Here is a 21429-nt window from a genome sequence, read left to right as displayed (position 1 = left end):
ACATGGGGAGTGAGCTTGGGTTTTACTGGTAGAGATGAACCCAATGCCATTCCCTTTTTCGCGCCAGGTGGAGGCGGAGGACCAGCAAATCCTGGAGGTGGAGGAGGTGGAGGAGGGCCTGTAGATCCTGGAGGTGGTGGAGGCGGAGGAGGACCTGCAAATCCTGGAGGTGGTGGTGGTGGTGGAGGGCCTGCAGATCCTGGAGGTGGTGGAGGCGGAGGAGGACCTGCAGATCCTGGAGGAGGTGGTGGAGGAGGAGGACCTGCAGATCCTGAAAGAGGTGAAGAAAGGTCACCACCATTTACACCCTCACTAGCATTGCTCGGTGCAGAAAGTAAAGGAGCAGAGTTGACTGAAGTAGCTATTTTAACAGGTTTAATAGACACAGGTGGAGCACTGGATTTTGATGCAGCCAGTTCATTTCCAAGGTTTTCAATACTTGTAGGACGCGATTCAAAATCAAGTCTAGTAATATCGGGTGCATCTGGAGATGTCAAGTCGGCAATAGATCCCAAGCCTGAGAATTGCTGATTGGTCTCGCGTTCAGTAAGTCGTTCAATTGCTGCATCGACATCCATTTTGAGACGTCCTGCATCTGGGGCCAAACCATGTCGTTGCAAACAAAACTGCTTCAATACTACCGCCGCAAATTCCCAATATTTTTTCCTACAGAGTAATTGAGATTGTCAATCAAAAGGTACTCGTTTTGATTGGCAAAAATTAGCTTTGAACAACTCACCTACGAAAGCAGTCATTTGGAAGTAGAATCAGATTTTGAAGAACGCGAAGCAAAAGCTTTTCCGCATCCGACTGTATGGCTTGATTTTTTAGAGCAGAAAAAATGGAATCTACACTATCAAACTGGATAGGACTGTTAGAAATGCTTTCCGAAAGCAATTCGGAGTCATTTGCAGCAGATTCTTGGAAAATAGAAATTTGAGTATTAATCACATCGTTGTCTAATTTAATCAATGCAGGGATTTGATCGACCAAGCCAAGATCAACCAGCTCAGCTCGTAATGCCATGCGAACCTCTATCTCATCTGGTGAACCACAAAGAGCGTTGAAAAATGTAATGGTTGCAGCCTGATAATCACGGTAATTGGTGGCTTCAGGTCCATTTTCAAGCTCCAGATTGACAAGATCGTGAACCAGTAGAGAGAACCGCTTTGGCTCACTGGTTAGTGTTTGAAAGTAGTCCATTGCGTGGACTACTTGTGAATGTCCGTTTGGTGGAATAAGGCATAACGCAGCAAGAACCTCAATACCCATGGATCTTGTGCGCAGCGTAGCACAGTTCAAGGCTAGAGAAAGAGCCTTGACGGCATCTGGATGATTTAACGAAGCAGATAGACCAGCAGCACTTGACATTTGTGCCTTCATGGCTCGAATACAGTAAATCTGTGCATTTCGCTCATCATTTGTGACACTATTATCCACCAATCGATTTGAAATATTGATTAGCTGTGACAGCTTTACTTGCATCAAGATACATGTGACTCGATTAAATGTCTACATACTTTGAATTAGGTTTCTTGGAGCACAAGGATGTGATGATACGCAAAAGAACAGGCAAACCTCCACCGTCGAGAAATTGCTTGACCCAGCTAGATTTTAAAATGCCAGTATAAACAATGGTAAATTACTTGTCTAGGCTCTACAAATATACAAATCATTGCGAGTTTTTAGACTACATACCTAATGGGCTGTGTACGCATGGCAACATCCAAAGATTGGAGCTCCTTAGCAAGCTCACTAGAAGATAACCCACTCTGTAAAAGTGTGACATACGCGCCTGGCTCGTACAAGAGTCGGCCAGGAGTATCTATGGGATTCGACTTTTCTTCCCGCTGTATAAGAAGCCCCCATTTTTTGGCTGACGGCATGCCTCGCATCTGCTCAGCTTTTTGATGAGGAAGAGCCAGTTCAGCCTAAATATTGTTATTTGCATTTTTCGAGTAAAGTTTACAAATATTAAACCAATCCGAGATTTGATGGAATTAAACTACACCATGACTGCGTAGGCGTATGAATTCAAGCAACTCATTTGTATTGGACAATAAATATGCTTTCAAGACAAATCAGATGAAGCAACTTACAAGGAACACTTCAAACCGAGCATTTACAACTTCTTCAGGTGGAAGTCCAGTAGGACTCATGGCAGAAGTTGAAGTCGCAGAGTACACACCAGAACTCCCCAATTCAATACTTCCATTAGCAGTTCCGATAGTTAATCCAGTTGGTGGATTTTTGACTGGACTGGAAATCGCGTTAAGATGAGAGTTGGATGATGCCGTGGCGAGAGTTTCAGTAGACTTTCCCCATGGTTTCCATAAAACTGTTTTGCTACGGCCTGGAGATTCTTTATCTTTGGATATGTTTAGAGCTTGTTTTAAACCCTCGTTTCCTGAAAGCGGTGTCTGGGTTTTCTTTAAGTCTGCCATCTGTTTCTACAAAATAGCGACCCGAACAATATTCAGACTAAAATCAAAAAATCAAAATCTATCCAACTATGTTGATTATTCGTAAAATGGCTCAAATGTTTATTTATCAAGTTTTTAAAAACGATGGCCAAGCAAAATGCTAAACAAACCATTTTGACATCACGTTGACAATAAGCATTGTAAAAATAATATTTATTTACAATTTAGCCTTGAGCACTTGAAGTGGGGGAGGAGGCATATTATAAGGCTGAGGAGGAAGAAAAAAGTCTGGCGTCAGATCTTTTTCAAGACAGTTTGGATCTATCTTGTACTTTGAAAAATCAGTTACGCCCTGGTGTCTTAGTATAACCTCGTCAATAACAAAGTGTCCACTGTTCTCGGCAAAAAAATGATTAATATAAGCATTGAATGGATAAATCAGCGCAAGTTTAAGATATAGTCTCACGTGAATAATGTGCTGGGTTGATTAAGAACAACGTATGCTGCATCTGACACTATATCGGTTGCTCGACTCTTTGACAGTTTGCTTGGATCTTATCGTGTACCAAAATATTTCGAGTGATGTGAGCAAATAGTCTATTTCAAATTTTGCTGCAAAGATTTACCTATAACGTTTGCCATGGCAGATGTTTCAACAGAAGTCATGGGCCAAAGCGCATTCACAGCGATGCCATCTTGCTCAAGCTCTCCAGAAAGTCCTATTTAAAACGACATTTAATGTTCAAATCATGCAGTCAAACCAGATTGCCACAACAGATATTCAGTATAGCTATGAATATACTATACCGATAACACACAAACTCATGGCATATCTATTCATCAACAAATAGTATCATTAGACGCATACAATCCAAGATTTATGTAGACAATGCATAACCAAACTTACTTGGCCATGGTGTAAGCAACATTGGCTTCGAACCACATTTGTCGTAGATCTGGCGGAGGAGCAAGGACAAGAATGTGCGGATTGCGTCCTTTTTTTGCTGATTGTCTTAAATATGGCAAAGCAAGTTTAGAAGTGATCCATGTACCTCTTCCATTGACCTGATTCATGAGATCGAATCTAGATTATATAATTTAGCTTGTCAGATTTGAAAATCCACAATAAACTGAAGCGTGAGCAGTTGTAATACTTTTTGACTGAAGTATCAGTAGTGTTTGTCAGACTGATAGCAGATGCATTGTTGATGACAATATCAATTCTATGCACAAGAGGGATTTGTATTAGCTTTCTACATCTTCCACCAACTGATTCCAGTCGTATTCATGCAAAATAATACCCTCCAAACCTACGATACAAAATAAAAGATCAGTATTGGTATATCGACTTATGTTACAAATATAGTTGCAATAGTAAAATATGCCTTACTGCTCGACAGTCTTGGCAATGGCTGATTCGATTTGGTCTTCAAATCGAATATCACATACAATTGGTAGAGCCTTGCCGCCAGCTCTTTCAATCTCTGCAGCAGCAGAGTAAATTGTTCCTGGAAGCTGATCATTTATCCAAAATAATTAAAAAGGCGGTCAGTATTACTGGCATGGTTTTGTGGAATGCAATATCAGAGACTGATATTTATTATAAATCTCGATAGAATCAAGGGTTAGATGCTAGATCTGGGTTAACCTTGGGATTGGGATCGGCAGTTTTGGCAGCAATGGCAATGTTGGCACCATCCTTGGCAGCTCTCAAAGCAATGGCCAGTCCGATACCCCTGGACGCTCCAGTAATAAAAAGAGTCTTTCCCTTCAATGACATTGGGTTGTTTTGCGTTGTATTCACGTAAACGGAAACGAAACGAGGAAATCGGCAAGCAGCCAATCTCATGAAATGATTGGTGGAATTGGCGCCAATCATTCGAGACTGGCGGTTTAAAATGCATTTTATCGCTGCTGTTTAATTCCATTTTACAGAATTACGACTGCAATCAACTGGTAAAGATGCATTTCCCCGAGTTTCTTCAGTCTCATCAACTGCAATTAGATTCCATTCCAAAGCATTTATGGAAGGTATTTTATTGAGGTGCATTGTGTAGCGTCTTGCCACTTTTCTATATTCATCCTGCAGTGACTTTATTCTAAAGCAGAATAAAGCTGGATATTCATTTTACTTTGCTATTACAGATTGATTGTTTCTTCAATAGACATTCTCAATTCTTCAAAACACAACATTCATCATATAAAAATCAAACTGGTTTGAAAAGACCATCGTTTTAGATTTTGTCCTTTTCACTCGATATAACCATGCATTGTACGATCACTAGATCCATTCATTATAATCCAGATATTGGATTTGACTACTCTTAATACTATTCTGTACACACTCATGTATCCTGAATCTCATACGCTCGCGTTCTAGCTGAAGTGAACAATGATTGCAACTGTTGTTCCTATGCCAACCATTCAATGTTTGGTTGAAAAGAAAGAAATACTAGTGGAATTTGACCATTTGTTGATATGGCATAGTGCTTCCAGTAAATTTGATGATGTCAATCGTTTGAAAATGACTGTTTATCATGCACTTGACATTCATGTTTCATTTTACATTAATACAGTTTTAAATTATGTTATATCTCTAGTCTATCCATCGAAAACTTTGTTGGGATAGTGAACCTTCTGAGCTTGAGTTGCTCAAGTCTGATCCCGATCGACATCAAGTCACATTAGAATCAAGCACTTCAATATTGGATCCAGATGGACAAGTATTCGTGGTAAGTTGCTTTTTGACCAGCTCATGGTACACTCGATCACCTTTGAAGCCACGCCAGATAAACAGTCAGTCTTTCAATTTACTGTTGTATTCACGTAAAATGGAATACTTTTCTATACTCATCTTGCAATGACTGCCTATTTTATTTTAAATATACAATGGTTAAATATTTGTTGCATGTTTTCAATCAACTAGCTTGATCATATATTTACATTTTCAGATGGGGATCTTCGAGAATCCTTGGATACAGCACCCAAATCGGATGTGGATGCCATGGCTTTGGTTTTGAGTCGGCGTGGCATGGACGTAGCTACTACATCTAAACTAGCTTCTGCAATTTGGACTATTGCTGATGCATACACCATATCAGTCACTAAAGAACAGGGAAAAGTTACTCAACAGTTCATGTGGTGTAAGTGAAACTGCACGTATCTACGTTTCACTAGATCCAGACTTGTATTGTTTAGAATAGTCAACACATCCAATTCATTTCATTAAACTTATTTTTGTATTGATATTTAGATGTTCCAGGAGAAAAGATTTTGAATATGGCCCACTCCGATACGCCCAACATGAACTGCTGCTTATTTTTTGATATGTATGGAATGAGACCAATTAATCTCATTTGGCCAAATCGTATTATCAAATCGGGCGAACCCTTGACTCGGGATTATCTCCAGTCATGCAAAAACAAAAAAGAGCGTCAATCACTTGCATTTGCATGGTTTCATTTGTCAGAGCCACCTGCCTCGAGCTTATCTGAAAAAATTAAAGCCTCGACTCAACAAGTAGATGCTAAATCAGACAATCTCGCATTGGATGTCAAGGCTTTACAAATTGATTCCAAGACAAAGACGGTCGATTATACTAGAAAGATACTACCGAAAAAGGAAAAGTATCTTGTATACAGTCCAGATATTGCAAAGCATTTATTTAAAGACAGTTTACGTGGATCAAAGTTTGAATTGACTACTAGTACAGCCGATGCTGATATTTTTTGGACAGCAGAGAAACACCACTACAATTCACTTGGGCATCACCAATTTTACAACAACTTTCCTAATCAAGGAACACTGGTTGTCAAGGATCGTTTGCAGGCGTGCATCTACAAGCATTGGGGACTCCTTGGTTCAAAAAAATGGTATCCACGATCATTCAACCTGAATTGGGAAGTCGATGAATTTGTAAGCATGTTTTTAGCATGCCAATCTCAAAATTCAAAAAATAATGTTTGGATTGTGAAACCATGGTATGTTTCATTAATATATCTAGAATATCTAGAATATGCAGTATGTGTTGTAGAAGGCGAATAGTCTAAACTGAAATATTTTAAAAACTGGTGCCAGGAATGGAACGCGCAGTCAAGGCATCATTGTTAGCCGAGATTTACCTGAAATTCTAAAGCAACTCGCTACTGGACCAAAACTTGTTGCAAAATGTATGATTTTTGGAATTATTTTATCAATTCAACTTGTCACGTACTTATGTTTTTGTCCAACATGTACTAGATATTCATCCTCCTGCATTATTAGAAGGCAAAACCAAATTTGATCTGCGAGTTTTAGTCATTATCGAATCTGTGTCACCTCTAAAGCTATATACAGTTCCGACTGCCATCTACTCACGTGAATCCAATGTTCCATACGACATTCATCTTGAGCAATTGGACAGCTTTACTCATCACTTTACGGTGAGTTTTAATTTTATGTCATCAACCTTTGACTTTACAGTTTGATACTGGCTTGTCAAGTATTATCCAAAGCTTGCCAATTTTCATATTTGTCACTTGTGCTAACAAATAATCGTGTCGATATTGTGTATTCAGGTAATGGGATATCGACAACTGGATGTAGTCAAATCCCCGTTACCAGAGCTTAAGACGCGGATTGAAGCCTGTTCAGCCAAACCCATTTCTTTTGACAAGGACATACTACCACGCATTCTCCAAGTTATTCGCAATGGAGTAGAAGCCGCTGTAAATGGAGATGGCCTAGAGTCACTTGGTGCTGATGTAAAAGTGAAGTCCATGTATGGAGCAGATGTAATATTGGATGCAGATTTAAATCCATGGCTTCTCGAGTTTTCAGAAGTGCCAGATACTGGACGTGTGATTGAAACCTGGCCTACACTTTATGGCGACCTCCTAAATTCTCTGTTCGTTGCTGATCAAATGTCCGAAAAGTTTGTTGCATTTTGAAGTTGAATACATATGGATTGCTTGCATTCTATCACTTAATCTTCAAGTTGGTTTGGTTGACCAGGCCACTATTTTGCTTTCAGATTGAATGCATTAGACTAGAATGACTTTAAAATTTAACAGCATCAACCATCTTGAACAAAAGTCACATAGAGTTGGCAGTGCATTCATGACGCAAGAGTAGAAGCTGAGAATGTTTTTATAGGATAGCAAATTGGATATATCAAAAACACTGGCTTTGTTGATGTTATTCAAAACAGATTATTTTGATCCATTTTTTCAAAGGACCAATGGAAATATTCACGGCACGAGTTCTTGCTGCAACTACCAATACAGTGCCATTGTTCCAAGCATGTCAAGGTACAAGAAACCGAAACAGTTCGTTTTTACTAATTTGCTAGCCATACAATTACTCAATTTCTATACATGCAGTATTGGGATAAACTCCTGTTTAAGAATACCATTTAGAAATTACAGTTGAAATATAGTTTGATGCATCCTTGATAGCATTATTGGTGACGGTTGATTTTGAATCGATTGGAATGCAGCCATATTTGATTCAAACTTTGCATGAAACTAAACGAGAGCGGGTCGCGCAACATGACTTGCTAATTGGACTCGACAAATCAAATACAAATTGCCATTTTTCCACTTTTGGCATAACCATGAATTGTACGATCACTAGATTCATACGCTGCAATCCAGATATTAGACTCGACTCTATACAGTTCATGTTTCTGTATTCTAAATCTCATACGTCTGTGTTTTAGTTCAAGAAACCAGTGATTGCATATCTTAGGATGCAATTGTTTCTATACCAATCATTCAGTGCTTGGTTTGAGAAAAAAGAGAGTTGGAGATTGAACAAATGTCGAGAATGTGGGATTTATTAGGACATTTGTGAGCATTTGTCGAGTCTTTAATACAAAAATGAGAAAAGACTAGAAAACTTGAAGAAGGGGTTCAGAGTGCACAATGCTGTCCAGTAAATTTGGCGTGAATTGGCACCCATTATATCACGAGGCTGGTATTTTATTATGCATCTTGATACCCCTATTTAGTGTTTCATTTTACGTAAATACGGACAAAGAGTATTCAGCTCTAGTTTTCTATTCTATTCATAAGAATTTCATATAGCTTCCATTTACTCCATCAACTTTAGCTCTTCTCTTACAATTAAATCTTGTTTAACCGATTGAATAATGCTGTATACAGGAGAGCCAGAACAAGAAAATAATGAACCTATTTTACGTGAAGGTATAGTGAGTCAGCGCTCAGGCCATCTCGGAATCATCAGTCGTCGATTTCTGATGGTATGCCATGCCACTACCCTAACGCACATTGCACATATTCAGACTCGTATCCTCAGCCGTTACCAAATTTCTCTTGGAGCAGGAACAACTTTTGTCGGTAACGACTCTCATAATATCAATAATGGTGCTAATTCAGCGTCTGGTGGCAGTGGTGGAGGCGAAGTAAATCACAAGGAAGCGACCGTAGACCACGCTATTCCTGCAGCTGTAGCCCGTACGAACATCGGTATGCATGTATTGGCTCAAGTTACTCATGCAGTTCTACTGGGAAAACCGTTTCTAGTCAACATGAGTGCAGATCTTCCACAAACCACACTGCATGCTCTTCCACAATTTATTATGTTAGATGCTGATGTGGCTCTTGTAAGTGAAGAAGATCTTGGCACTGCCTGTTTATTTGAATTACTGGTTGCTCCTCCTGCTTCAACTGAACGCTTGCGATTTCAAGCCGATCGCTCAACAGAATACCTTGCATGGGCCAGTTTGCTTTTTAAAATAGTTCAGCCTGCTCGCTCACTACTTCCCATTGACCATCAAATGCAAGTTTGCCTTGTGAATGATGCTGAAGATTCTGCTGCTGCACGTCGCCGGTTAGCAAAATTCAAGAGTGTTGCTGTCGCTGCATCTCAAACTCTCAAACAAAGGCACTCTCAAAATTCATATACTCCATCTAGTCCCATATCTCCTGCTCGATCTACGTCCATTGACTCGGCTAGATTTACTCTCAAATCACCATCTCAATCCCCACCTGCTGCCGTTACAACTGCTGTGAAATCTGCAGTAGTCAGTGATGTTGGTAATAATCCAAATTTGCCGTCTTCACCAACATCGCATGTAAGTTCGCTTGTGTCGAGCACCGTTATTTCATCAGCTATTAGTGGCAATGCTCCTGCAGCAGATATGCAATACGCGTGGCGACGACCATTAGCAATGACGGAAGGTCAATCGCAAACTGGGCAAACCCATGAAAGACGATTGCAGCAGCAGCCTACAATAAAGCTTCCCCAGTTGCATCATCTGTCTAAATCATTATTGCAGCAAGAGTCTGCCGATCAGCCCTCTGCTCAAAATCGCCATCACAGTCGTATCTCTCATCCCCAGTATCCGCTCAATGCTCCAAGACATTTGACGTCTAGTCAGCTTGCAGCATCAAATATAAAACCATCCATGTCGTTGGAGGAACTATCCATCATTCATGAAGTGGATACAGTTTCTACCTCGACTAGCACCCACGGTATGTCGGTCGTGACTAATTCCATCATAGATGACATGCACCCAGAAATGGTAGCTGCACCTACGATTGCCACTATTTCAAACCCCAATACAATCACCAAAACCACAGTCATTACTACTAAACAGGAATCTCCAACTCTAGCGCTTTATTCTGACTATATTGATAAGGGATACGAGCACAATTCTGATGTTCGCGCCATACCCAACTCCAGCACCGTTTACCAAACTACTCATACTAGCTCATCTACTTCACAAGTGCCTTTGAGGGTTTTATCTAATCTCTCGTCTGCACCAGTTCAAAAATCATTGAGCAATACTGATGTGATACAGCCTAATCACGTTGACAGTATCGAGGCATCTGTCAGTATGGCCAGCATGTCTTTAGAAAGTCGCAACTCCACTGATCAACTTGGCGGCAACTATACCGTCTATCCGGGCCGTCATCAAAAAGAAGTTGTATCGCAACTATCTGACAATGCCTTGGATGATACGGATAGTGATGATGATGCCGTTCTTGGTTTGGCGTATAGGACTCCAACACCACCAAATAATTACTCGCGGCGGCATTCAGCACCACTATCACCACAGATTTCACCTGCACCTGTGCTTAAACGCACACGTTGGCCCCCACTAGGTATCCCTATCCGATTGTTCCAAAAAATCAAATATAGGAGCCGACATGCTCAAGACATCCCAGAAGTGCATGTTGAGGATGGCGGTGCATTATCTAGTACAACAGCGTCGCCATCGTTTTCATCTGGGCCAATGTTTCCACGCTTCAATAGAACTAACCAGGCACATGAAAACGGGGTAGGTATTCATAGACCTGGAGCATCAGCCTTGCCGGAGCATGCACCCATTCCACTTTTACCTGTAGATCCATGGTACTTGAAACCAAAGGTACAAGACGATGATGCTGTGTCGCATATCTCGGATAACATGATGGTATGGTGCAAGGAATCTGCCAAATGGAAAAAGGTTCACAAAGATACACCTGCCATTGGACGTTAATTTTTAATATGCAAAATTAGTATATTTTTAATAAACTCGTTCTAGCTAAATTGACTGCTTGAGTATGAATAAAGTTGACAAGGATAAACAGCATGCTTTGCTATAAAATAATAATTAGCAAATCAACCCAGCCATTCAAGCTTGAACAGAAACATAGTGGTTGCTTATCCACGTCCAATTCAACGGCTATTCATGTTTTAAAAAGCAATACACTGGTGTGTAAATACAGTAACACATGGCCAAGGCTTTACCACGCTGTTTGGCCCGGATATCAGAAGCTAGTTTTACAACATGAATTGGCACGAATGGATAAAATATGACGCGTTCAAGATTGAATCCATTGTTTGGAGATAATTGTTGCTCGCTATTAAATAGAGATACGTAGTGTCTGAACATACAGTTCCACCTGCGCTTTAAATCGAATCCATTAGAAATAGTTGTCACTAATCGTAAAAAGTAGTGATTACACCTGACATTCAAGTGCTATTTTGACAAAACGCATCTCAAGTTTTACCCTGTCTAAATTGTTTTAGAATGCATACTCCAACAGCAAGTGCAAGTAAGCAAGCCAGTTTAGATGAAACTTCTACTTTCATAAATATGGACGCTGTAGCAAGTGCTCATGATACTGTGGATACCCAATGTCGCGATGAGCAATGGCCAGCTACAAAAGCGATTCAACCTATATCTGAAGTAGTGTCAATGCCCACCAATGAAAATATAGAATCGTCTTTTGTAAATATGGCTCCTGTGTCACCTCAAGCTTACCTCTGCCAACCAAGTTGTACTTCATCAACTTTGGATGTAATACTGATTTCGCCTGTTTGTGCTGATACGGTGCGTACACATGACACAGTTTCTTTGGAGCCGAATGCAAACGAGATTCAATCGGTAGATATCGACCCACCATCGTATTCGCCATCAAACGAAGATCCCCCGCCGTATCCTACCAAAAACAACAGCAACTCTAAAAGTCATGCTCTGGCTGTTTTGAAACGGCTCTCGTTGGTGCTCATCGCAGTAGATTTAGTGAGTTTTTCAATCGTGTTGCTTACTGAAAATAATACAAGCATATATGCTCAAAATAGAATTTCAATACATTCATCTACTCAATACTACTTGATTAGCCAGATACTAACCAAGAATTATTTTTTAATCCCAAATTCGCTTGAAATGTAGATATTTGCATTTGCATTGGCAGCTATATCTGGCGTCATGATACTCTACTCGGGCACAAACTCGACCTTTGTGATTGTCATTCCAGTCATGTATGCTATTTTTGCTTGCTTTGGTCGAGCAGGACTTATCTACGTAGGTCACCAATCTTATGAATTGAGCTTATATAGCACACCATAATGCAAATACGTAGACTGACACTTTATAAATAGAAAAATGGGTTGGCAAGCTTGTTCTATATCACAACGCTTATACTAAGATGGCTATGTGATACTCTCGTATTGATGTACATGACAATGTCATTCAATGGGGATCCCTTTTTCATGTCAGTGTTTGGATTTGTGCTGACATTTCCGATATCAGGAGTGCGAGGAATTCAAACCATGCTCATGCCCTGTTTCGATCAGTACCATTTTAACCTGACATCAGGCGAATGTGCTGATTTTATATTTTGGGATGAAAAACCATTAAATTTTGGATACATTTTGATTGCCATGGTAAGTAACATGTACACTGCATACATTTATAAAGTATATAAAAACAAGCTAACCCAAGTATTTTCACATTCAACCTCTTGCTAGTTATTTCCACACTTTTTGACCATTGTTGTGCACGCATTGAATTTGTATATGATGGAAAAAGAAAAGCGTAATTTACAACTACAGCAGCGACTAGATTCGGCTGAGCGTGCAGTTATTGCAACGGCATCACTTTATGCGTTGCGCCTTAGTCAGAATTCAGAGACGATCACTCAGCCAAGACCTAATAATCAATTTCAACCCCCACAACAGTTGAACATGCATCGTTGTGATAGAAATACACCCCAAGTATATATTAGTCCACGCCAATCATCGCGATCGTATGCGTTTTCTACACATGTGCCTATTAGAGATCATCCCCATGTATCACGAGGGCAGGGATTGATACCACCACGAACAGCTTCACTTGCAGCATCTCACTCGACACGATCATCTATACCACAGCCGCTGGTAGTATTGAATAACAACAACACACCGACTATTGACATGCATGAAAGGAACCGTACAACATACTCTATGCCAACAAGAATAGTCTTTCCAAGAGGCACGCTATTAGGGGAACTTGATGCACGACAGCAGCATACCACCCCAAAAGTAAGCATTAGACACTAAATATCAAAGTCGTAATGTTTGTGCATACCCATTATTTATTACATGGCATATTATTGCCGTATTTATATAAGTGGACTACTAGTAAAAGTGCCAAAATGCATAATAAATAGTTATTTCATGAAATGATCATTTTCATCACATTTACTGGCCTGTATTGTCATTCAGACTCTGACAAAGTCATGCATTTATTGATTCAATATGACCTGTTAACCATTCAATAGCAATGTCACGAGATATACATTTTCATATTACCTATTCCAAACCCACCAACAATTTAATAGAAATGGTTCTACACGGTGTGCAACTCCAGATATTGAGAATGTCGATTAAAAAGTGGTCAATTGGTAGTAGGAAAGCGTAATGAATGTTTAACCATGATTTATTACGAAACAAGAGGCAGCCAGTGTAAGGATACAAAAATGTTGTCTACGTAAATGCAGCGATGAATGTACAAAATGCTATCTGGAATCAAGGGAGGAGGTGGATCCCCGAGTTAAATCGTTTAATCGTGCATCTAGTTTTCGTATAAAACTAGTATTTACACTGTTGCCAAATATACTGGGTTTGGATCTATCAGCCCGAGCAGCAGATGCATGTGGTGCACGGTCTTCTTTTTCAAGCACTGTGATCAGTACGGTTTCACTGTGTGCACCACTGCTAGAGTGTGACTGTATGGACCTTGACTGTTCAGTCATAGTAGTGCTGCTACTGTCCGACATTCTTTCGCGGCTTACTAGATCAATCATAACTAGCAAGGCAATTGATTCAAAAAGAACTTCAAAAGCCACGCCACTGACAGAAAGCTGGTCGCCAAGCGTTCCCAATCGATTAAGCTCTATATCTGGTTTGCGTAATAAAATGCCGGCTCCTATAGACGCTGCCCATGAAGCAAATGACAATACAATGACCAATATGATCGCAGTCATTAAAAGACGGTGCGCTATGCGCACGTATTTGCTCGATCGTCTTCTAGTTGTCTTGAGAAGCGCATTAATGACGCTATAGGCCTGGAATACGCTCAAGCAGGCAAGAATAACAGATTGAATACCCAAGCCACCAATCCACCACTAAGATCGTAAAAAAGGGTCAAAAAGCAGTGCATGATGAAATTTAATTAGATTTCAAGCAGTGTAAATAAAGGATATCAACAGTGACAAAAAACCGTTTTGTAAAGCGATTACTTACAGTGATGTACCAAGAGTCCTTGATTGTGAGCACTCTGTGAAGATACTCTGGCCAGCACAGCAGCAGATGCAGTGAGATGACTATTGCTCTTAGTTTTATTTTTTGAAAATCGGACCATGTAGCTGTATGACTATTAGAAAACAGAATATCGAAAATGAACCGAACCTCCAGTTGCAGTAAGCACATTCCCCCCAGACATAATGCCAATGAAATCTCGTATATGTTGCAGAGGTAACAAACTTCAAGACTATAAGAGTATGTAGAGAAAGCACATGCAATTTGTAAAAGCACTGCAATCATATTGAGCAAGATGATGGCAATCTTGAAGCTTTTGGCTGATTGATTTTTTTTAGAAAGAGTGTACAATACGTAGACTATTAAGGCTATATTTGTTAATATGATTACAATGACAAACTGAAAGACAATCAAAAATCCAGGCTGGACCAAGTAGGAACTAGGAACACCCTCAGTGATCATGTTGGATGAAAATGATGAACTGGGAAAGGTTTGATAGTTGAATATAGTTCAATTTACAAAAGTCGGGTTTGAATGTTTCGGCAAGATTATTTGTGGCACTAGAATATCAAACAGTCTTGGCATGTTTCCAATACGGTAACGACTTGATGAAACCCTCGACCAAGTGATTCAAAACCAGTTATTGTCCAGTAAATTGGCAATCGTTTCACAACTTTTATTATACTCGGTGCTCCGTTTTGTTGAATACGGCTGTAAAAACTTGACCATTTTTAGCATTCCAAACATGTCGTTTACATATGAAATTATACTTTTATATCAGACCTTTTTATGAAAACAAACATATTAAACTATTTATTGATGGCCTGGGGGTTTCAGAGTAATGCTTGTAAAAATTGATTAAATTTCAAGGTTGCAAGAAATACACTTTTGAGGTATCATGACAAACATACAAACTAAGCGAAAAAAAGACAATGACGATATTGAAATTGGATATACAACAACCTTGTAGTCGTCAGAACTTGGACGAGGTGTTGCAAACCTATTTATGGACCTTTACCAAGCCCAAATGTCTCGACCAACAATGTCAATGATCTTGATGGCAATGCTGCGTACAAAATCCAATTTCTGAGTAACAGACAGATGGGCGAGAAATGTGTCCAAATTTTTATCGAGAACATCCAAACGGTAGATCTAATTACTGGACTACAATGAATGAATACAACGACCGTACAACGTATGGCTATACAAAGGCAAAGTGCAAGGTCTAAACAAAGCAGTTTAAAACTATAGTTTGATTGTGTGACTCGTATGATGGTCGCTGTGCTTGGAGACTGGTCAGAGGAGTTTGAATGCGGTAGCATTTCGGCTTCCTACAGTGACGTGGAATATTTCCAAACGCGCGTTACTCTAAACTTCCATTCTACAAGCAGTCAAGTCATTGGACATGGTTTACCAACCGCTCAACAAACAGCGTGCGGATTGGCGATAAAAATTAGAAAGGATTCATTACAGCTACTCAACACTGATGCAAAAATTAAATGCACATATATGGGCTGCTCCAGTCAGATGTATTGATTACTAAAAGGTTTACTATTCAACTCTTTGCTAGCCTCATCTTGAAAACACTTGCTAGTTCACATATGACTAAAATTGAATATTTCAACGTCATCTCGTTCTTGAAATAAAACTATTCCATTATTTTCAAGCCCAATAGAAAATTAAATTGCACCAACGATGTAAAATGATAATCCAGCTCACATCTGATGCTTCTCCATTCAAGATTAGCTCGACTCGTTTATTTACATATACCTACATCACCCTTTTCGGACCAAGAAAGCGATGTAAAGGTTTTGGCTTATTTGATATTGGCGGAATATCTTGTCCGCTCAGCCGACATGATGCTTATTTAGATTCTTGCCAAATATAAAACGATTAAAAGTTTTCGAGTTCCCATTTTTACTATCGGGTGAAACTACCGCACTTGGCTTTATTACAACCATTTACGACTACGCTGGTATCGCATTCGGATGAGTCCATTCTTGACCAATATTGGACAGTGTGTTCCCAGACTCGAAGACTATGACATTGACCCAGTCAATGGGTTTCTCTCCTCCCCTCCTTTGAAGCGGCTTCCTGCCTTGTTTCATCCATGGGAACATATTATGGACCATTTACACCAACTAATGATTTCGAGTAGTCTTCGCTCATGGGTTTTACGGGTAATATCTTTTGATATTGAATGGATTGCAGCATGTCTTTTGTTGTTGAGCTCTGCATGGTCAAGCATCTGCACTGTCCATGCTGTCAATCGTTTTTGAGTTGCTTGGCAAGTGGCAACTCACTATCTTGTCATGTTAAACGATTGTTTATACCTGACTGCACAGTTGTGAAGGGTTGGATTTTTCAATCTAAAAACCACTTGATTGTATACTTGGCTAACCTTTTGTTCTCCCATTATCAATTAGTTACCACTGTTGGATGTCAACCAGTTAGAAACCAAGCGCGAATGGCAACGAGCACATTTGGTTTTGACATTTATTGCTCATTCGTATATCATTGGTCTTCCTAAAATCGACAAGGTTGAATCTGTTCTTCCGGAAAGTGTGGCAGTTCCTTGGATAACTGTTTCCAAAAAACTTCTTGTCAAACCAGTCATGTCGTACTATGCAGTTGAGCTGTCCAACTGGTACAAACTAGATTCAGATGGCCCACTAGACTTGAGGTGAGTGCTATCATTTTAAACCGCGTGCTTATGGCTTCTCTTTGTTGCTACAGCATGATGTTGTTGGATGCAAGCCAATGATACATTAGAGTGTGCTTGATAGATTGGCTAATCAGGTCTTGTTCAATATTTTTAGCAACATTGCTATATCTCATACATTCACCGGAACAGTTGATGAAGCATGGTTTTACTTGGTGCCATTGGCGATTGAAGCGGCAGGAGCACCGGCCATTAAAGGATTAGTAGATGCCCAGCAGGCTATTTTAGATAAAGATCACACTGCTCTAGTTTCCGCATTGTATACAATTTCAAATGCTACCGAGGGTTTAACCGCTCTTCTGAAACGCATGTATGAAAAGTGCGATGCGGATATATTCTTTAATCGATTTCGTCATTATTCTAGAGGCTCGAAAAACTCACAAGATGTTCCTAATGGGGTGTTTTATCAAGGGGTTACTGAGGTGGGTAGACTGGATCATACCTTGGCATTGCCATAATTTGTGACTCATCTTGACTATTTGCTCAAATTTTAGATGGACGAGTTTGTCAACTTGGAAACTCCCAACCCCAAAGGCTTGATTGGAACCTGGAGAAAGTATGCTGGCGCTAGTGCTGGTCAAAGCCCGTTAATCCATACACTCGATGTTGGACTCGACATTCACCATGTACCTATGCATGGCACTTTAAATGAATCCAATCCATCATTTTCTACTGATTCTAAAAGCAGTCTTCCAGCTAGATTTCCATCCAAGCCACACTATGTCAATCCAATGCTTGAGATGCGAGAATCACTCTCACAAGATCATCAAAACTTCCTACGCGCTCTTGGCAACGGCCCTTCTATTCGTGCACACATAGCGTCACTTTCTGGAGACGACAATACAGCTGTTGTGCAATTCAATCGAGCAGTCGATAATATCAAGCAATTTAGAGACGCGCACATCAGTCTTACTGCCATGTACATTGTTCTGCAAGCCAAAAAGGCAGCCGCAGCTGCAGGCGAGAGCTCATCAAGGGTTTGCGTAGGAACAGGTGGAACAGATTTGGTTCCATTTCTAAAGCAGACAAGAGATGAAACTGTGAATGCTCTTATTTTGCTTCCGTAATATATTCACCTATGTGTTACAATCACAAATGAAATAATTTTGATGGATAAGCCATTTCCATTATATTGAACCCAAGTTAAAAAATGGTACTGATAATATTTCCTATTTATCTATCTTGCACAACTTTGCTCTGGGATAAATAGCAGTTGAAGAATTGAAGATGCCAATTTCTAATAGGCGAATGCAGCCAATATTTAAACACAACGCCCATTATGAATATAATCAAACTATACTTGCAAAACCTTTTGTTTTGACATAGCCATGCATTGTACGATCGTCAAATTCATTTGAATGCAAATATTAGGTTGATAAAGTCGATACAACTCTGATACGTTTGTGCTCAAGACGGAATGATTGCAACAATTGTCACCATGTTTGTAAAACAAGAGAGTTGAATAGGAGAGCTGAATAAGAGTCAAGAGTGTGGAATAGATTGAAGCTGTAGTGTAAAGGTTGAATTTTTATGTGAAAATAGCTGACCAACTAAAAGCTCGCTTACAATTCTGAGCAGTGAATTGGGTAGGAATTGACACCAATCATGTCATGAAACTGGTATTTTATTATGCACTTTTTAGTACTCCATTTTGCGTAAATACGGCTACATTAGTATTTGGAATACTCGAGTAGTCTACCAAGTGCAATACATAAATCATAACAACTACCACTTGGAAAAGCAACATGAACACCAGAGCAAACGTGAGGAGCTGCAACAAGACTTATAGACGAGGAGTAGGAATTGCTGTCTTGGTTACTATTGCTATCGCAGCAATGTTTCTGGTCAGGACTGTGTTGATGCTACAGAATTCACCATTTACAGGTTTGTAGATTATATTTGGTCAAGCCATGGCTTGTACCGGCTAAACTTTCCATCAGTATTCACGCAAGTGTTACAGAATCAATATTCAATTACCTGCTATGGAATGGCCATGCAGGCGCTTGATTCTATTGTTTCATTATGCTTGATAACTAGTACTAACATTGAGGATATGTATCTAGGGACCATGATGCAGCAAAAGATAGCCGACCCATCCAAACCGAATGATCCTAGTAAGTTGGATATTGAATGGCAAGCCAGCTGATGGTACTTTGAATGAACATGTTTACTCATTTGACAAGCATTCAGGTCTAGAAGGTCTATTAAAGCGTCAATCAACAACGCTTGAAGATGCGGTGCAGAAATATCAACTTAAACTCGGCAGGTCTCCACCAAAAGGCTATGCTGACTGGTTCACAAGTGCCATAGAAAAAAAATGTTTGATTGACGATTATGATATTATATGGGAAGACCTTGCTCCATATCACCAATTGGGTGGCAACGAGTTTCGTCGTCGTTTGGATATTCTCAAAGATGGCACTCATAGAGTCTTCAATGTACATATCAAAGACGGCACTGCTGATGCTGGTGGAAAGTGGAATCCTATTTTTAAAAACGCAAGTATTGACTGTATAGGTTATACTCGGTAATTGCCAAGACTAGACCAATCTAACAGTTCGTGTCTACCAGTCTATCAAAACAGTTCGTGACATGGATCTTGTTTTAAACGAGCTGGATGAACCTCGCATTCTGTTCAATTCAAATAGAGATGGTCCTAGAATGGTCACTGCACTAGCCGATCCCAACAAACTTTCGAGCGAGAGTCCAAATTGGTTTAGGGCTAATGGAGGCGAGCATTTGCAACTCATGAAAGATAGCTGTCACGTTTATAGTCCTACTAAACCACTCCAGCAACCACACGAATTCCATGGATATCTGCAATGGCCCATGTCCAATATTTATACTCGGTAAACTGTGTTTTTAGATTTACTGTAAACTAGATGAATTGCTGTTGTACTAACAGGCTGAGTGTGCGATTGCCTTGCACAGTATGCTACTTCCTATCTTGTCTCAATCGCGGATATCAAACTGTTTTAAAGACATTTTAATACCGTCCATCTACTACTATCATCTATATGCAGGAGGGTATGTAGTTTTAACTGGTTGTATGACTGCCATTTGAACAATCTCTGTTTAAAGCTAACTTTCTATGGGTCATAATAATGCTTTGTCTTTGGCTAGATCTTCACAAGCGGATAGCTATCCATGGCAGAATAGACTACCCAAAGCATACTGGCGTGGATCAACAACTGGTGGATGGAATCAGAATGGGAATTGGAAAACGTTCCATCGAATGAGAATGATAGATGCGATTCAAAAAAAACCTGAGCTCTATGATGTTGCTTTGACTGATGCAATCCAATGCGAGCCAGATGACTGTAATGAAATGACTAAGCAGTTTCATATGGTCAGCCACGAGCCATTCGAGACTGTATACAAGTACAAATACGCTTTGGATGTGGTAAGTGGATCCAACATACAGTTGCTCAATAATACAATACTGATGTTATTTCAATGTTTCATGGTTTTAATGAACAGGACGGAAACACATTTAGTGGTAGATTTTTCAGGCTACTCGAATCTCAGACTCTAGTATTCAAAGCTACCATCTTTGATGAATTTTTCCAAAGATGGATTGTTCCATGGGAACACTATATTCCAATTGAAATGGATTTTAGTGATCTGGATCAAAAGATTGAATGGGCCAAAAACAATGATGACAGGGCCAGACGTATTGCCGAAAATGGACGACGATTTGCTGAGCGTATTCTCAACAAACCTCAGATGGAATGCTACACAGAGTTGCTGTTGCTGGAATTTTCCAGTCTCTTGTATGACGTTAAATAAATACGATAATATTCTATCAGTGAACTATTGAGGTTGTATTCATCTGATACGATGTGAATGATGTCAGGTTTCATGTTTTGTGACCATAAGAATAGGCTGACTTGGACTCTGCTGGCTACAACTTATTTCTTGGCTGGATGTGTTTTGGGTTGATAAAGTTTCATTATCGTGTCGCTTGTGGTCGTATTGGCCAAGTCGGCACAAAATACAAGACTACAAATTAGACTCTTGGTGTTGTTAGGCCACGCATGTCTTGCACACAAGAATGGTCTGATAGAGTGCAATGGCTGAACCAAGACACTTGAATGCTTTGCATGTCTGTCCTCGCTTGGCAATCTCCCTTACCATTCATTTATATTTATAAAAAATATATTTAAATCAGGATCGTTTCAGTACCAAGTCTTGAGCTTATTCAAGACTTGCTTTTGGTCATACATTCATATCAATTGATCGACTGCCAGCCATGCATGCTTTAAAGACATG

At 39.8% G+C, this 21429-nt stretch overlaps 8 protein-coding genes across 8 annotated transcripts; 6 read left to right on the top strand and 2 right to left on the bottom strand.

Annotated features, from left to right (window-relative positions):
• The first annotated feature begins 1342 nt into the window (after positions 1-1342).
• On the top strand, positions 1343-2468 carry BATDEDRAFT_31308 (uncharacterized protein). The gene is made up of 4 exons (XM_006676677.1): positions 1343-1429; positions 1521-1607; positions 1699-1931; positions 2100-2468. Exons 2-3 carry the CDS (start codon positions 1554-1556, stop codon positions 1909-1911), a joined length of 267 nt encoding a protein of 88 aa, XP_006676740.1. The 5' UTR covers positions 1343-1429; positions 1521-1553; the 3' UTR covers positions 1912-1931; positions 2100-2468.
• A 172-nt stretch (positions 2469-2640) lies between these two features.
• Positions 2641-4203, bottom strand: BATDEDRAFT_9328 (uncharacterized protein; the record flags this gene model as incomplete). The annotated part of the gene is made up of 8 exons (XM_006676433.1): positions 2641-2815; positions 2890-2977; positions 3050-3142; positions 3231-3256; positions 3331-3507; positions 3578-3646; positions 3814-3938; positions 4072-4203. The coding sequence occupies 8 exons, from the start codon at positions 4201-4203 to the stop codon at positions 2641-2643; spliced, it is 885 nt and encodes a 294-aa protein (XP_006676496.1).
• Positions 4204-4382: 179 nt separating this feature from the next.
• BATDEDRAFT_86118 (uncharacterized protein) lies at positions 4383-7462 on the top strand (the record flags this gene model as incomplete). The annotated part of the gene is made up of 7 exons (XM_006676934.1): positions 4383-4454; positions 5024-5155; positions 5350-5566; positions 5677-6403; positions 6501-6592; positions 6663-6844; positions 6980-7462. The coding sequence occupies 7 exons, from the start codon at positions 4386-4388 to the stop codon at positions 7349-7351; spliced, it is 1791 nt and encodes a 596-aa protein (XP_006676997.1). The 3' UTR covers positions 7352-7462.
• A 179-nt stretch (positions 7463-7641) lies between these two features.
• BATDEDRAFT_34356 (uncharacterized protein) lies at positions 7642-10963 on the top strand (the record flags this gene model as incomplete). Its single annotated transcript, XM_006676707.1, has 2 exons — positions 7642-7711; positions 8567-10963. 2 exons carry the CDS (start codon positions 7642-7644, stop codon positions 10906-10908), a joined length of 2412 nt encoding a protein of 803 aa, XP_006676770.1. The 3' UTR covers positions 10909-10963.
• A 479-nt stretch (positions 10964-11442) lies between these two features.
• Positions 11443-13456, top strand: BATDEDRAFT_22690 (uncharacterized protein; the record flags this gene model as incomplete). Its single annotated transcript, XM_006676542.1, has 5 exons — positions 11443-11937; positions 12088-12219; positions 12297-12581; positions 12666-13217; positions 13346-13456. The coding sequence occupies 5 exons, from the start codon at positions 11443-11445 to the stop codon at positions 13454-13456; spliced, it is 1575 nt and encodes a 524-aa protein (XP_006676605.1).
• Positions 13457-13693: 237 nt separating this feature from the next.
• BATDEDRAFT_22689 (uncharacterized protein) lies at positions 13694-14897 on the bottom strand (the record flags this gene model as incomplete). The annotated part of the gene is made up of 2 exons (XM_006676541.1): positions 13694-14302; positions 14421-14897. 2 exons carry the CDS (start codon positions 14895-14897, stop codon positions 13694-13696), a joined length of 1086 nt encoding a protein of 361 aa, XP_006676604.1.
• Positions 14898-16423: 1526 nt separating this feature from the next.
• Positions 16424-18224, top strand: BATDEDRAFT_86519 (dioxygenase BNA2; the record flags this gene model as incomplete). The annotated part of the gene is made up of 4 exons (XM_006676933.1): positions 16424-16615; positions 16862-17118; positions 17255-17579; positions 17652-18224. 4 exons carry the CDS (start codon positions 16424-16426, stop codon positions 18222-18224), a joined length of 1347 nt encoding a protein of 448 aa, XP_006676996.1.
• A 589-nt stretch (positions 18225-18813) lies between these two features.
• BATDEDRAFT_34355 (uncharacterized protein) lies at positions 18814-20968 on the top strand. Its single transcript, XM_006676706.1, has 7 exons — positions 18814-19041; positions 19221-19271; positions 19348-19659; positions 19742-20006; positions 20089-20184; positions 20281-20560; positions 20638-20968. Exons 1-7 carry the CDS (start codon positions 18903-18905, stop codon positions 20944-20946), a joined length of 1452 nt encoding a protein of 483 aa, XP_006676769.1. The 5' UTR covers positions 18814-18902; the 3' UTR covers positions 20947-20968.
• Positions 20969-21429: the final 461 nt, after the last annotated feature.

This window comes from Batrachochytrium dendrobatidis, assembly GCF_000203795.2.
Source record: "Batrachochytrium dendrobatidis JAM81 unplaced genomic scaffold BATDEscaffold_2, whole genome shotgun sequence".
NCBI classification, from domain to species: Eukaryota; Fungi; Chytridiomycota; class Chytridiomycetes; order Rhizophydiales; genus Batrachochytrium; species Batrachochytrium dendrobatidis.
Note: the sequence above shows the minus strand (reverse complement) of the source record. Positions and strands in the feature narration are given on the sequence as shown.